This window comes from Haliotis rufescens, unplaced genomic scaffold (assembly GCF_023055435.1).
Source record: "Haliotis rufescens isolate VD_foot unplaced genomic scaffold, xgHalRufe1.0.p SCAF_38, whole genome shotgun sequence".
NCBI lineage: Eukaryota > Metazoa > Mollusca > Gastropoda > Lepetellida > Haliotidae > Haliotis > Haliotis rufescens.
This window is the reverse complement of record NW_025964090.1, coordinates 1,638,980-1,654,683: the sequence shown is the minus strand read 5'-3', so window position 1 is coordinate 1,654,683 and position 15,704 is coordinate 1,638,980. Positions and strand designations below refer to the sequence as shown.

The following is a 15,704-nucleotide window of genomic DNA, read 5'->3' as shown; positions in this document are numbered from 1 at the left end:
ACAGCATTTAGTTACCACCTCGACGTCAACCCATTTCATATCCTGCCAACATGCAGCTAATGAGAATATTCAAGAATATATTTATCTTTTTTATCTCAATCTGTTGTTTATTTACCTATTGTTATGTTTGGAGGAAAATAAATAGCTATACCTAACTTTGTATCAATATGTATGCTATTTCAGTTTGTCATTTCTCTTAAAACATGTTCCCCATTTTGATTGCGGGTTGGAATAGGTCCAAGCAGCAGCAGCTTGTCGTAGATCCTTTTGACATTGAGATTGGTTGAATGCTTGTGGACAACGTGGTATGTTGCACCTAATATTACTGGTTTATCTTGTCCAAACTAGATTATTTATATTATAAAGCTGGAATAAGACTGAGTGCGGTGTAAAACAACAAACGGACACAGACCCTGCCACTTCAGAATCATCGTCATGCTCACATTGATGGTTGTGGTATTGAAGTAAGTAAGGACTTAATGGTTGCAGCCTAATAGTCCCGTTGGCGTTCTTGGTCAGAATAGCAGATGAGCCTACTAATATGATGATCGAGTGGTTCCAAGGTGTGACAACGGCGTTGATCGTTGCTCTTGCTGTCAACCACTACTTTGCTTGGCCCAGACGCTGTTATTTATAACCTGTCGTTACATAGCTGGAATATTGCTGACTGGGGCGAGAAACGACAGTAACTCCTGTTCAAAGCCCTTGGGGCCCTGGTTAGAATAGATCACCTGCACCACATTGCTAGTCTTAATCGGGTTGTCAGTCTCTGTCTGTGACTTGGATGATTTCGTGTCATCGTACCCAGATGGCGTGGATAGTGTCTCATGTTTTAATCACTTGTTTGTCTTGGAGTGACTCAGTTATTTGCAAGCGCCCGTGACATAGCTGGAATATTGCTGACTGCAGCGTTAGACAGCATCCTCATATTCATTCAATCATTTCTGTATGTGGGATTGGGATCCGGGTTCGAACCAATGACAGGGAATCAGAAAATACCAGTAACAGATGAATATTTATGTTTATATCATTTTCTTATATATCTGATGAGACTCGTGAAGATCAGGGGTGGAATAGGTCTTCAGCAACCCATGCTTGCCGTAAAAGGCGACTATGCTTGTTGTAAGAGGCGACGAACGGGAGCGGATGGTCAACCAGGCTGACTTGGTTGATGCATGTCCTCGTTTGTTTACAGACCGCCGTCATATTGCAGAGTGCGGCGTCAAACAACAAATAAACAAAATAAACTAACGAAATGTTTCAAATAATAAATAGGATTTTTTAATAGTATTAAAACAGGGGCAGGGAAGTGCTTATGGCACTTGGCGTTCCCAGTTGTACGTGACACGGTACATAATAACACTAGTCGAACACTTGCGATATTGTTACGCCTCACATAATGAGTTCCTGTAACTAACTTGATTCGATGGCTCTTGTTAGTGTCGGACTGGTTTTACTTGTTGATTCCCAAATTAACACGCGAAGGTTAAACACAAATTATAATGAAACTCACACTAATATAAGGTCAAAGTATGAGGCAGCAGCAATATATAAATATATCGGGCCCTAATTACTAAGTCAGTGCACTCGCGATTAACCATTACATTGAAATATACAGGAAAAAGGTTACAATCATATAAGGCAGTACAATGGCTCAAATATGTTATAGCAGGAATATTCAATAATAGGCCCTATTTCAAAGATCAGTGCGCATACCAATGTACAGCATTTATCTTGGATGAGGCAGGTGCCTCGTTCTTGATTCCAAGAATCAGTGATTGAAAATAGCCAGACCCAAGTCATCACAGCGGAGCTATATATACCGGGAAGGCAACGAACGTGACAAGTGCTGGGATGGAGTTTGGACAATATGAGGGAATGTCACATGAAAAGAGAACTTTCCATCCGATTGGCTGATCACTTATCAGTATTTTCTGCTGAACTTTTATTTTTTTATTATTGAAGAGTTGCGTTGGAATATTTTTTGAAGGCCTGTATCAGTGGTAATTTTCAGTGACTCTGTCAGTGCATTGCAAGCAATTCGGGTAGTTTCTTCCTCAGCGAGGCAGGACTTCATCAACAATATTCTCGACCTTTATAATAACTTAAGTAAAGATCTGTTAGATATTGAATTTTCATGGATCCCCGCTCATGTTGGAATACTTGGAAATGAGAAAGCTGATAAATTGGCAAAAGCTGCATTAGAATTTGATGAATCAGAACAGGATGAAACAATTTTACCTTCCCCTGCAGAGTTAGGCACCGTCAGCATGATACATGCTGAAACAAAATGGCAGCAGAGATGGACATCATCCTTAAAAGGACGTCATCTCTATGGCATCGATCCTTTTATCACTGAATTACACATATCTAGAAATAACCGGAGAGAGGAGGTTCTATTAACCAGAGATCGTCTTGGTCCTGGTGCACATCTTAATGTTATTAATAATGTCATTTCTGTCAGTCAGCGTAAGGCAATGATGGAGTCTAACAGTTCTCAATACTGACCTCTCATTGGCTGGACTTTTATGTTCTAGGAATATTGTTCGCCATGACGTTCAGAATGTCGTTCTCGCTTACAATAAAGCGGGTGGCAGTTTTACAAGTTTATAAATATCTAGGTACTTAGCAAACCTTTATTATGGGCAAGGTATAAATGGGCCTAGTTGCCCGAACACCTATAAAACTTTAAATGATCAATCAATCAATCAACGACCAAGCTCAATATTATACGAGCGCCTCAATCAATTTGCCACTTTCTATAATTAGAAATAAAGCTACACTACACACTGCCACAAAACACTCTACATAAAATAATGCTTTGGTGGGGAATTTGTCGAAGGCATTTAGCATAATACGCTTGATATTCAAGGATACTTTGGAGTACGATGACACACAATAAACCAATAGACCCGTGAAGATCCGAGGTAGAATAGCTCTTCAACCATCCATGCTTGTCGTGAGAGGCAACTAACGTCATCGGGTGGTCAGTCTCGCTGACTTGGTTGATGCATGTCATCGATCCCAATTGCGTGCGTGTGGGGGAGGGGGGAGGGGTGGTGATAGCATAATAAGCACTGACCAACGCCGTCAGGGTGCGCTGATTCGGAACACAGTCAGCAAGGTCACCTTCATTGCTCGGCTGTTTCGAGAGATGTTTGGATCTGTTTTACACCAGACTCCCGGCATGCAACTGAGCAAACCTAGTAGTGAAAATGTAGAACACGACCCATATTGTCAGTGTCTGCTGTCACATAACTAAACAGTGAATTTTCCTGTCGGTCACATGCTCAGGTAATAGCCATACTCAGCAGCCATTATGACTATCTACAATCTCATTAAAATCGTAACTTTACCTCCGATACGATACCTCTCTGCATGAAGGTCTGAGGACGCCGCTTCCAAATAAACCCATCAGCATCAGGGCTTCTATATCCTCGGTACGAGTGAGCGACGCATTCAGACAAGCATATCTACTTTCTATATCTCGAGAGCGAATATCATCGAGGAATTTCGAAAGCAAAAACGGAAATATTGTATGGATCCAGTTTCAGTATCGATGGTATATGTGTGTTCAGTGGCAGTTTTCTTTTGCTAAAGTCTATATTTCCGAAAGAACGTGAGCCGAATCGTTTCAGAAAGTTGACATGTCCTTAACTCGAGATCCCATACATTCTTAATTAAATAGACCGGACGGTCATTGTTCGCCGAGGATCTTCTAAAGAGGTGGGGGCACGGGTTGCCCAGTCGTCCAAGGCGCCGCGATTCGCTGTGCAGAGTTGCGTCCCTTGGGCATGCCAGAAACCTTTGATTGTGGGTTCGAATCCCGGTTCGCCCCGATTATGTTTCTAGGTTTGTCAGCACCATACCCGTGCTCGTGGCTACAGAAGTGGTAAACGTCTGAGACCTGCATCACTTGGGGCTTTCCTCCCACAACAAGCTGACACGCCGTGATATGACTGGAATACTGTTAAAAGCGGCGTTAAACACAACTCACTCACTCTTGCTACTAACAATGAATTTCGGGGTTTATTCTGCTCCGAAATTCCTTTGAGGGTTTATGAATAAAATTCTGTCCAAAACGGGGAAATGGAGGACATTGTAACCGTACAATACTGTACAGTTACCTAATTCATCAGCTTATGAGTCAACGAGTGTTTACCACTGCAGTCAGCGTTATCCCATCTACGTCACGGCGGTTGTAAATAATCAACTCCTGGGCCCACTTGCACAAAGCGATCTTAGCGCTAAGATGATCGTAACGCCCATTCTTTAACATACGCTTACAATAGTCTTAGCGCTAAGATCGCTTTGTGCAAGTGGGCCCTGAACCAGACAAACGAGTGTTTGGTGCAACATACCACGCCTTGGACTGCCATCATACACAACATGAGACAAAAGGCAAAATCTCGACATCTTGGCTCAGTTAAATCAAGAGAACCGCAACGTAAAACGTCCCGAGTTTCCCCCGTTTCCTGGACCGATGTCAACATATTTATCCATGTACAGGCAAGCATTATTTCTAAATGCAACACTACGCAAAGACATATACATTTCTTGATATTCATGAGCTGAATAGCAAACAACAATGCGATAAAGGGATACACGATTAACGTACGGGGGTTGATTGATATGTTCTGGGTTACAACCCGGGTTGTCTAACTTTTAGAGCTCCACTAACCATGTCTTACTATGCATGAGTGCTTTTTCCACGACTCAGTGTAATCCGCGTAGTCACTGAACCGTATAATATGTCTGGGAGAGACTCTCCATGGGCATAGGGGTTGGGAAAACTTTAAAATGTATACAATATAGAGATTAAAAGTACTGTTTTTATTCAAGTACCTAGTAATGGGATGAGGTTAATTAAAGTTTTGGGTTATTTTTCAAATAAAAAATGTAAGTGAACTGAGATAGTTTGACAATACAGAGATTAATAGCAGATAAAAGAATCAAGCACTAAGTAATAGGATAAGATTAATTACAGGGGTTTTTTTTCATTTAAGGACTGTAAGTGAATTAATTAACTAAATGCGTGAAGTATAGTTGTAGTTCCCATACAATTCCTAAAACACCAATTTCAGTATAAAAACCATGTCTCTTTAGTCATCCAACACTATGACCAATTATGGAGAATGCAATAGTAGATTTATCTCTTCCCCCTAACCTTCACGGTGGTAGAGGTGAGGTTCGGTGAGGTGAAATTGGGTTTAACGTCGCGTTTAAGATTATTGCACTTATATAGCGTGTGTGTGGCTGCTTGTACTAGTCCGGACTGATGCCGATTTATAGTGCTAGCCCACTGAGATACCATGCTGCAGTTTAACATGAATACCCCACTCAGACACAGTATACTGACTCCGAGCCGACCAGTCCATGTTTTAGCCCCTTAATGCCGAGCGCCAGACAGGGTAACAACAAGTACCATCTTTTAATGTCTTTTGGTATGACGCGGTCGGGGATCGAACCCCGGACCTTCCACTCTACCACTAGACCACGGAGGCGGTCTTCACGGTGGTAGATGTGCGTATCATGCAGGCCGCAAGTGCTCTATGAAGAGAGAAGAGGGTGGCTGTGTGTACCGGAAGTGCATAGACAGAATGAATGATTTGCTTGTAAAACTTGGTCCAACTCGACATTGCCATGAAGAGAACCCTTATCTCCAAGATGTGGGTTTCTTCCAGCTGCACCTGCTTCAACAAGCCCGTTCAGAGACCACATCTTTTTGTTCTAATTTCGTGCATCCATGGTCACAGTTATGGTTGTTCAACATTATGTTTGTGGCTCTTAAATGAATAAATAAATAAGGAAGATTTGTCTATTTGTTTAAATTTCATGCATCCCTGTTCACAGTGGGTTGATCCACATGCCTGATTTGTCTAACCACAGGACAATGTAACTAATAATAATATAAAAATGGCCAAACTTCGGCCCCGTCTACGAAAATGTTTGCGATTTTTATTATTATTATTATTTTTAGTTACATGGTCCTGAGGTCGAAGCAGCAAAGCTACTCACCCCTGACAATTGCTACTGCTTACCCGTTTTCAAAAAATTGACGAAGCGGGTTGATACCAAGTCCTCAACCTCGCATAGAAGGTATTGAGTAAAAGTGAAATCTTTTGCTGTGGACATTCCATGACTCCACAGAGGTATATCCACAAAAGTTGAATAAATTAAACAAATGGTTTCACTGCGACATGTCAGGAAGCAGAGGAGTGTGACCTTTGCCAAAAGGACACATTTGAGGAACGTGCATTGATCAAGTTATTGTAGGAAAAGGGCTTAACACTGAAAGCCATCCATGAAGATGTGAGTTCGGAAAGATGCCCCTTCCAAGAGGTGAATAGCAGAGTTTGTTTGTTTGTTTGTTTGTTGTTTAACACCGCACTCAGCAATATTCCAGCTATATGACGGCGGTCTGTAAATAATCGAGTCCGGACCAGACAATCCAGTGATTGACATCATGGGCATCGATCCACGTAATTGGGATCGATGACATGCATCAACCAAGTCAGCGAGCCTGACCACCCGATCCCGTTAGTCGCCTTTTACGACAAGCAGAGTCACCTTTTACGGCAAGCATCGGTTGCTGAAGACCTATTCTACCCCGGAATCTTCACGGGTCCAGGAGAATTTAAGCGTGGTAGGGAGCGTCCTGAGAGACGCCACCACCCTCGAAGGCCTGTCACGTCAGCAACACCAGACATAATCCAGAGAATCCATGATATGGAGGTGACCGACTGACGAATGACTGAGAGTCACATTGCTTGTTATGTTGGCATTTTCCAGGAGTGACTGCATACCATTATCACAGAAACGTTGGCAAATCTTTGGGTTCCAAAGATTTGATATCTGATCAAAACCTCACCAGACACAACATAGCTCTGTTTGACTGAGTGACGTGGGAGGCTAAGAACAGGTGTGCTCTTCATCGGGACAATGCGCCTCTACACAAAATCATTCACGGACATAGCTACAATCCACGAATATGACTTTGAACGCCTTCAGCAGCCACCTTATTCTCCTGATCTGGCATCGTCATACTTCCATCTGTTCCCAATCACAAAGAAAGGTCTAGCAGAACCCATTTCGACTCGAACTATGACGCCATAGCAGCTGTGGCGGTATTTTTATATACCCAAGAGAAGGACTTCTACGAAACTGGGATAAAATCCCTCCGACATCGTTGGCAAAAGTGTTTCAATGTGGAAGGGGATTAATGTGTTGAAAAAGTTTTATACGTGAGTCTCAGAACTTATCAATAATTCAACGACACCACACAGGCTTTGGGTATTAAAGGTCATTTTTGCAACGAACCCGCACGGGACGGGTTAAAACACATAAACTCAGATCTTTGATATTTTCAAATTTGTTTTACGGACGTGTTTTTGTGAAGGTCACGTCCGTGGTTGGAGGTCAAAATGAAAATAAAAACAAAATTGAAAAAATCCAAAAACAATTAACAGTATAGTCGGTAGGGTTAACCGAAAAAATTATGCACGACCAGTCTTACAACTGTTAAAGCAAATTCCGGAATGAGTTGACAAAGGTAACACTCATTACAAACATACTCCCTTTCATATCATTTACCTTACTGTCCACAAAGACGAACCTATTCCCACGACATATTAAGTTTGTGTTTGGCGAAATATTATACCATTCTCGGTGGGTATAAAAATGACCGTTTTAATTAATAGATTTCATTTTATTATACTTTTGTGAAATCGAGCGTTGGTGAGTCATTAAACCACGATCAAACTATCTCAGCTGAGATTAATCTTAACAACTAACTTTCAACGATAAGATATCTTAAGTCTAAGATAAGATAAATTTTCGAAACTATCTTAAATATGTCGCACTTCGTACAAGGTTACAATACCTATCGTGACTCTGACAGAGAACTCATTTGTGTTAGAGATTGAAAAAGCGGGGTGTTTCCCAGTGACGTCACGGGGATTTCCCAGCCGCTGACAAAAACAACAACATGGAGAAGATACACGGAATTCATGATCACATTGTCAGGTCACATTGTTTAACACGCAACTTTTCGAGTGACATTCCATACAATCCTACATATATCTTACTTGTAGACGTTTTGTTCTTATGACAAAACATGCCATGTAGCATATCCCGCCCGTTAAACTACCACGTGGGCCAATATTCTTTTCTGCACACTTCTTTACACTAAATGGTAATCTTCGCGAAGACATGAATGCACTTCGGGCATTCTTCCCACATCACATCTGGCCGTCCTTGATTTAACTGAAATACTGTTCAAAGCAGCGTTAAACTTAACTCGCTTATTCACTACAATACAGTGTTTGTCGGTAGTTTAAGCCGTTTGTAGTATTGTTCGCTAACTCGTCGCGTTTTAACTAAAATACACAAGTCTTTGACGTTTCCACTTTAGCAAAACCCACGTGTAGATGTATGATGCTGACAAACAAAACAAATGATCATTATATGTTTATATCTGGGATTCGAACACATATCACCGTATCCTTGAATGATTAAGGGGCGCAACTTTATACAACCCCTTAGATCACTGGGCCACTCGAACACCCATTCACACTAACAAAATCAATCCACCAAACTCCATGTCCGGAGAATGAGCATCCTCATCAAGTTGTATGTGTGGATGTTCATACAGATTAGTAGAAAGACCATATTGCTGTCGCATTATTTATTGGTCCACATAACAAGGTAAATAATAAATAATATAAGAGACAAAAATGCCCTCAAATATATTCATATATCATCCACGTGTTGCGGTCTCATCTCAGACCGAATCTGAATATTGTAACAGAAAAACTCACAAATATTCATTCCATCTGTCAAAGTCTCTAAATCATTAAAAATGATCAGTGGCAGTTGAGATAAATATGAGATGTGACAAAATATATCAATGACGTTAAAGCTGTCCTTGTCTTGCACCTCAAGGGTACCACATAATAGTCAAGGGTATCGCACAGTACACGGGAATCCGGTTCCAGAGTTCTGATGCATCTTTTTATATCCATGTACAGCCACACATTGTGTGTTAAACCACAGGATGTTGATCAGCCAAATTGCAGGATCTCCACATTGCCAGATCTGTTTAATACTTCGGACGGTTGTATTCATTCTATGCCTTTTCTACTCTATTCAGAAGCATTGCTTTCTTAAGGTAATGTCAACTCTCCGGGTAAGTCTGGGTTGACTACATACAAGGAGATGTCAGAAGACATGTTGTACTTGTAGTCATGGAAACCCGTAGGAGACACAGGTTATCCTGATTTGAAGAGGAGAACAGCCACCTGTCCCAGATAGAAGTAGATGAAGTGTTTGGTCTCGTGGGTGACGTAGCTGCCGAAGTTGCGACCGACAATACAATGCCATGTGGGGTTGTACTTCTTGTCGAACTCCTTCTTGATGTATGCAGCGATGTCCTTCTCAATGTTGTACTTCTCGAGGGCTGCTGTGGAGCAGTCTACAGCATCCTGCTGCATGTCCTCGCTCATGTCAGCATTCTTGATGACAGCTTTTCTCTCAGTCATGATTCTGAAATACAAAAGACAAAACAATATACGTCAGTATATACGACAGCTGTGGAAATCAAGTCTTGACAAAATCACACATTATAACCAAGAAATTAGAGCTGGGACGGGTAACTCGGGTACGCGGATCGGGTGGTTCCTGAGTCGGACCCGGATACCCACAGGACTACCCGGACCCGTGGTTAGTCACGTGATATATAGTTTTATGGCAAAAAATATCTAGAACTTCCACGGTTACAGTATAAGTGACTAATGTTCACATATATTTCTGACTATGCACGCATTCCTTTACATGTTTAAATATAGATAAAACTTCAGTCAACTTCAGTTAATGCATGACCAGTATCTATATATATTTACCAAGGCCACGGTCAGACTATTCAAAATGGGAGTTTTAGACATATCTCTCGAGACCAGGTTATAATAGGGTCGGGTAATAAGGGGGTAGGTACCCGGGTAGTAAATTTTGACTTATCCTAGCCCTACAATAAATCCTCTTTTTCGTCAACTCAGGTGCTGGAGATCAATTGCAAGGCAAGCATGACGTACTGGGGGCCAAGTCAGCCTCGGACTCACAAATCACAAGGGGCCTTCAATGGTTATTGTAACCAACTACATCATGTGTTTGTCTAACGAGCTGATGTCAATGTCAGCGTTTTATCTATCTATTATCTACATTTTGTTTTCTTTTCAACACGGTCGTTTTAAGGCAACTCAAATTCAATCAGAAAATATCCTTAACTTGCTGTGATTTACAATTATGGAGATGAATTATTGGCAATAGAGGATTTACTAGGTACAAGGTATAGTTAAAAAAGTTCCAAATCCAAAATATCAAATATGTTAAAGTAGTTGTTTATAATCAAAACCATATAAATGAAATATATGTATATGGTATGTTATAATACGACCTGTAGGTTCTTTATGATGAAATGTTCAAACCATCAAGAGTGAGTAAGTTTGATTTTACGCCGCTTTAATTGGGAATCGAACCCGGATCTTTGGCGCGAAGAGCGAACGCTTTAACCACCAGGCTGTCCAACCGCCCCAAAACCATCAACAACGAATACCAATAAATACCTGAAAGATGAATATAGGCAAACAACATCAGTAACTTACGCTATGTATGCAGTATAGCAGTTTAACTATATCTGAATGTACACGACCAAACAAAGATGAGACAATATACATTGTATATACTTACGTTTTATATCAATGATGGGTCTATTGTAAATGTAAACGAGATTTGCGATATGTGATATCTGCATGTTTTAGCTCAATATATACACACCGGTGCAACTTTCAGGTAAGTAATCCCTTAACAACCACGCCACGCTTTGAATAGCAATGCTATTGGTTAATCGCTGTTTGATGACTGGCTGAGGCGGGTATTCACTTTAGGAGGTTTTAACCTCCCAGCATGCCAAAAGCGCGCGATGTCAAACCACCATATTCTTTTTCAGGGGGCATAATATATTTTGGACCATTTACAAATTATGACTACTCAAAAGACCAAAATGATCGAATTGGTAGGAGTATTGAAAGTACTGATGTGCAGTATACGGGTTCGAATCCCTGGATCGGGGAATATAGTTCTGATTAAAGATGTTGTTTTTTGTTTATATCTATATGGGGATGTTTGACAGTAAACAATGCCCATATAATTTCATTATTTATTTCAGAACATTCTGTGATCTCTATTCTCAAACCCATATATGGTCTCTGCGGAGAGAATGAAGATGTCCATTTTACAATGGGTATCCTTGGCCCCGTTCTACAAAGCGATCTTAGAGTTATGACCGTAAATGTTAGAGTAAGGTTTTGACTGAACCCCTTATCTCTCATTATTGTGAGGGAATTAACTTATGTCTTACCATGATAGATAGGAGCTTCGGAGCCCACGTAACCATTTTGTACGGCCATCCATTGTTGTTATGTTTTTCTCATCTCCAACCTAAACAAGCGCGGTCGGACGAAATATAAAAAAATTATAATATTAACAAATTTTACACTAAATGTCTAACTTGTTTAAATTTTAAAACACTTGGTACCAGTGTTTAAATTAATTTATGACGTAGATGGAGCCCCTTTTGCTTCAGCTGAAGAACGATATCTATTCACTTACTCACTCAAACACACACACCCCACTCACTCACTCACTCAAAAACACACACACACACATCACTCACCCACTCACTCACTCACTCAAACACACACACACACACACCACCCACTCACCCACTCACTCACTCACTCACTCAAACACACACACGCACCACTCACTCACTCACTAACATGACTATTCATAGAGAATGATGGTGACCAAAAGACTAATTGCCTACTTCTGTGACTAGACAGGTAGAGATCGATATTGTCCCTTCTCACAACCTTTAAAAAGTCCTGTGAGTGAGTCAATTGTTGCTGATTTGTCAAAATGCATACGGACTCCTTATTGATGTTGCAACACTCAGAGGGACACTGATGTCGTTTTTAGAAAAGAATTAGGCAGTTATCGGCGTAAAATTGTTGATGTGTGTAAAATAATATCCACTCACTCACTGATTCACTCACTCACAGGACTTTTCAAAGGGTGTGAGAAGGGACAATATCGATCTCTACCTGTCTAGTCACAGAAGTAGGCAATTAGTCTTCTCGTCACCATCATTCTCTATAAACAGTCATGTTAATGAGGGAGTGAGTGTGTGTGTGTTTGAGTGAGTGAGTGAGTGGGTGTGTGGGGGTGTGTGTTTGAGTGAGTGAGTGAGTGAGTGGGTAGGTGGAAGGTGGTGTTTGAGTGAGTGGGTGGGTGGGTGTGTGTTTGAGTGAGTGAGTGGGGGTGAGTGTGTGTTTGAGTGAGTGGGTGAGTGGGTGGGGTGAGTGTGTGTTTGAGTGAGTGAGTGGGTGGGTGGGTGGGTGGGTGGGTGAGTGAGTGAGTGAGTGAGTGAGTGAGTGAGTGAGTGGGGTGTGGGGTGTGTGTGTTTGAGTGAGTGAGTGAGTGTGTGGATATCGTTCTTAGGCTTAAGCAAAAGCGGCTCCATCTACGTCATTAATTAAGTTAAAGACTGGTACTAATTTTAAAATTTAAAACAAGTTACACATTTAGTGTATTATTAATATTAATTTTATATTTTTTTATATTTCGTCCGACCACGCTAGTTCGGTGGTCCGCTGGACTAAATTTGAGAAAGTGCCCATAAATGCGAAGCTAATTTCCAAAATAGGGTCCATGAACTTTTATCGTACAAAATTACCTCCCATTGAATGTTAGGTACGTTTTTGGGCACAAGGGTCACCGTAGCGTAGCTCATCACCAAGGTGAAGCATCTGAGAGTTATTATAATTGGACATCGCGCGCTTTTGGCATGCTGGGAGGTTAAAACCTCCTAAAGTGAATACCCGCCTCAGCCAGTCATCAAACAGCGATTAACCAATAGCATTGCTATTCAAAGCGTGGCGTGGTTGTTAAGGGATTACTTACCTGAAAGTTGCACCGGTGTGTATATATTGAGCTAAAACATGCAGATATCACATATCGCAAGTCTCGTTTACATTTACAATAGACCCATCATTGATATAAAACGTAAGTATATACAATGTATATTGTCTCATCTTTTTTTGGTCGTGTATTTTCAGATATAGTTAAACTGCTATACTGCATACATAGCGTAAGTTACTGATGTTGTTTGCCTATATTCATCTTTCAGGTATTTATTGGTATTCGTTGTTGATGGTTTTGGGGCGGTTGGACAGCCTGGTGGTTAAAGCGTTCGCTCTTCGCGCCGATGGTCCGGGTTCGATTCCCAATTTAAGCGGCGTGAAATCAAACCTAGTCACTCTTGATGGTTTACACATGTCATCATAAAGAACCTACAGGTCGTATTATAACATACCATGTCCATATATTTCATTTATATGGTCTTTGATTATAAACAACTACTTTAACATATTTGAAATTTTGGATTTGGATTTTTTTAATTATACCTTGTAGTTAGTAAATCCTCTATCGCTAATAATTCATCTCCATAATTGTAAATCACAGCAAGTTAAGGATATTTTCTGTTTGAATTTGAGTTGCCTTAAAACGACCGTGTTGAAAAGAAAACAAAATGTAGATAATAGATAGATAAAACGCTGACATTGACATCAGCTCGTTAGACAAACACATTATGACTGTTGACTGAAGTTTTATCTCTATTTAAACATGTAAAGGAATGCGTGCATAGTCAGAAAGATATTTGAACATTAGTCACTTATAGTGTAACCGTGGACGTTTTAGATAATTTTTGCCATGAAACAATATATAACGTGACTAACCACTGGTCCGGGTAGTCCTGTGGGTATCCGGGTCCTACTCTGGAACCACCCGACCGAGTTACCAGTCCCAGCTCTAATTTATTGGTTATAATGTGTGACTTTGTCAAGACTCGATTTCCACAGCTGTCTGCGGCGGAAACCAACTTTTACTCACTTATGTATCACGATGACCTGAGACATTTTGTAAGCTTCTACAAACCGACGACAGCACATTGTTATCTAAATGAGCAATTATTTTTATTCATATTGTCACTTAAGGAACACGAATGCTTGAAGTACCAGTATACATAAAACAGTGTTACAATATTGATAACTATGAGAAATGTCTTTCAAATACTCATTGTACAGGTTGTGCGTTTCCACCCTTGCCGAACTAGGCTGGAATTCCGGAGTTACATTTTGGCTGGACTAACGAGTCTGTGCACAGTCCAATCAAATTCGCATAACAAACTAGACATCCGGTTCGTAAACAAGATGGATTTCAATATAGATAGAGCCCAAAAATTCCAGCCAAGTCCGGCAAGGGTGGAAACTGGACTTTTCTAGTCCGTTAACGCCCTTGCCTCGGGAGGATGGACCAGACGATCCCGTTAGTCGCCTCTTTCGACAAGCATGGGTCGCTGAAGACCGATTCGAACCCGAATTTTCATTAGAGAGGCTGTGCTGTTGTTACAGTAAATGCATATGTTGTATACATGACGTACTATAGGCCTAATTGTTATAGATACAGAGAGTGAGTGAGTGAGTATGGTTTTGCGCCGCTTTTGGCAATATCCCAGCAATATCACGGCGGGGGACACCAGAAATGGACTTCACACATTGTACCCATGTCGGGAATCGAACCTGGGTCTACGGCGTGAAGAGCGGACGCTTTAACCACTAGGCTACCCGACCGCCCCTTATAGATACAGAATATACAATAACAATGATACGTCTGAAATAATACTAACGTAATGTTTTGTCTTTTGTATTTCAGAATCATGACTGAGAGAAAAGCTGTCATCAAGAATGCTGACATGAGCGAGGACATGCAGCAGGATGCTGTAGACTGCTCCACAGCAGCCCTCGAGAAGTACAACATTGAGAAGGACATCGCTGCATACATCAAGAAGGAGTTCGACAAGAAGTACAACCCCACATGGCATTGTATTGTCGGTCGCAACTTTGGCAGCTACGTCACCCACGAGACCAAGCACTTCATCTACTTCTATCTGGGACAGGTGGCTGTTCTCCTCTTCAAATCAGGATAACCTGTGTCTCCTACGGGTTTCCATGACTACAAGTACAACATGTCTTCTGACATCTCCTTGTATGTAGTCAACCCAGACTTACCCGGAGAGTTGACATTACCTTAAGAAAGCAATGCTTCTGAATAGAGTAGAAAAGGCATAGAATGAATACAACCGTCCGAAGTATTAAACAGATCTGGCAATGTGGAGATCCTGCAATTTGGCTGATCAACATCCTGTGGTTTAACACACAATGTGTGGCTGTACATGGATATAAAAAGATGCATCAGAACTCTGGAACCGGATTCCCGTGTACTGTGCGGTACCCTTGACTATTATGTGGTACCCTTGAGGTGCAAGACAAGAACAGCTTTAACGTCATTGATATATTTTGTCACGTTTCATATTTATCTCAACTGCCACTGATCATTTTTAATGATTTAGAGACTTTGACAGAAGGAATGAATATTTGTGAATTCCACAGTTTTTTTCTGTTACAATATTCAGAGTCGGTCTGAGGTGAGACCGCAACATTTGGATGATATATGAATATATTTGAGGGCATTTTTGTCTTTTATATTATTTATTATTTACCTTGTTATGTGGACCAATAAATAATGCG

At 41.0% G+C, this 15,704-nt stretch overlaps 2 protein-coding genes across 2 annotated transcripts in view; one reads left to right on the top strand and one right to left on the bottom strand.

The window, feature by feature from the left end:
- The window catches only part of LOC124119361, a 23,232-nt gene extending 12,407 nt beyond the window's left edge, over positions 1 to 10,825 (bottom strand). Inside the window, exons 1-3 of the mRNA XM_046481849.2 lie at positions 10,744 to 10,825; positions 9,274 to 9,543; positions 6,243 to 6,253 (exon numbers count right to left, since the gene is read on the bottom strand). Of these exons, the coding sequence (XP_046337805.2) occupies positions 6,243 to 6,253; positions 9,274 to 9,539 (277 nt within the window). The 5' untranslated portion in view covers positions 9,540 to 9,543; positions 10,744 to 10,825. The remainder of the gene's footprint in view (positions 1 to 6,242; positions 6,254 to 9,273; positions 9,544 to 10,743) is intronic.
- LOC124119367 overlaps positions 1 to 15,704 on the top strand; it is a 16,683-nt gene extending 979 nt beyond the window's left edge. Inside the window, exon 2 of the mRNA XM_048381364.1 lies at positions 14,800 to 15,704. Coding sequence (XP_048237321.1) covers positions 14,800 to 15,103 — 304 coding nt within the window. The 3' untranslated portion in view covers positions 15,104 to 15,704. The remainder of the gene's footprint in view (positions 1 to 14,799) is intronic.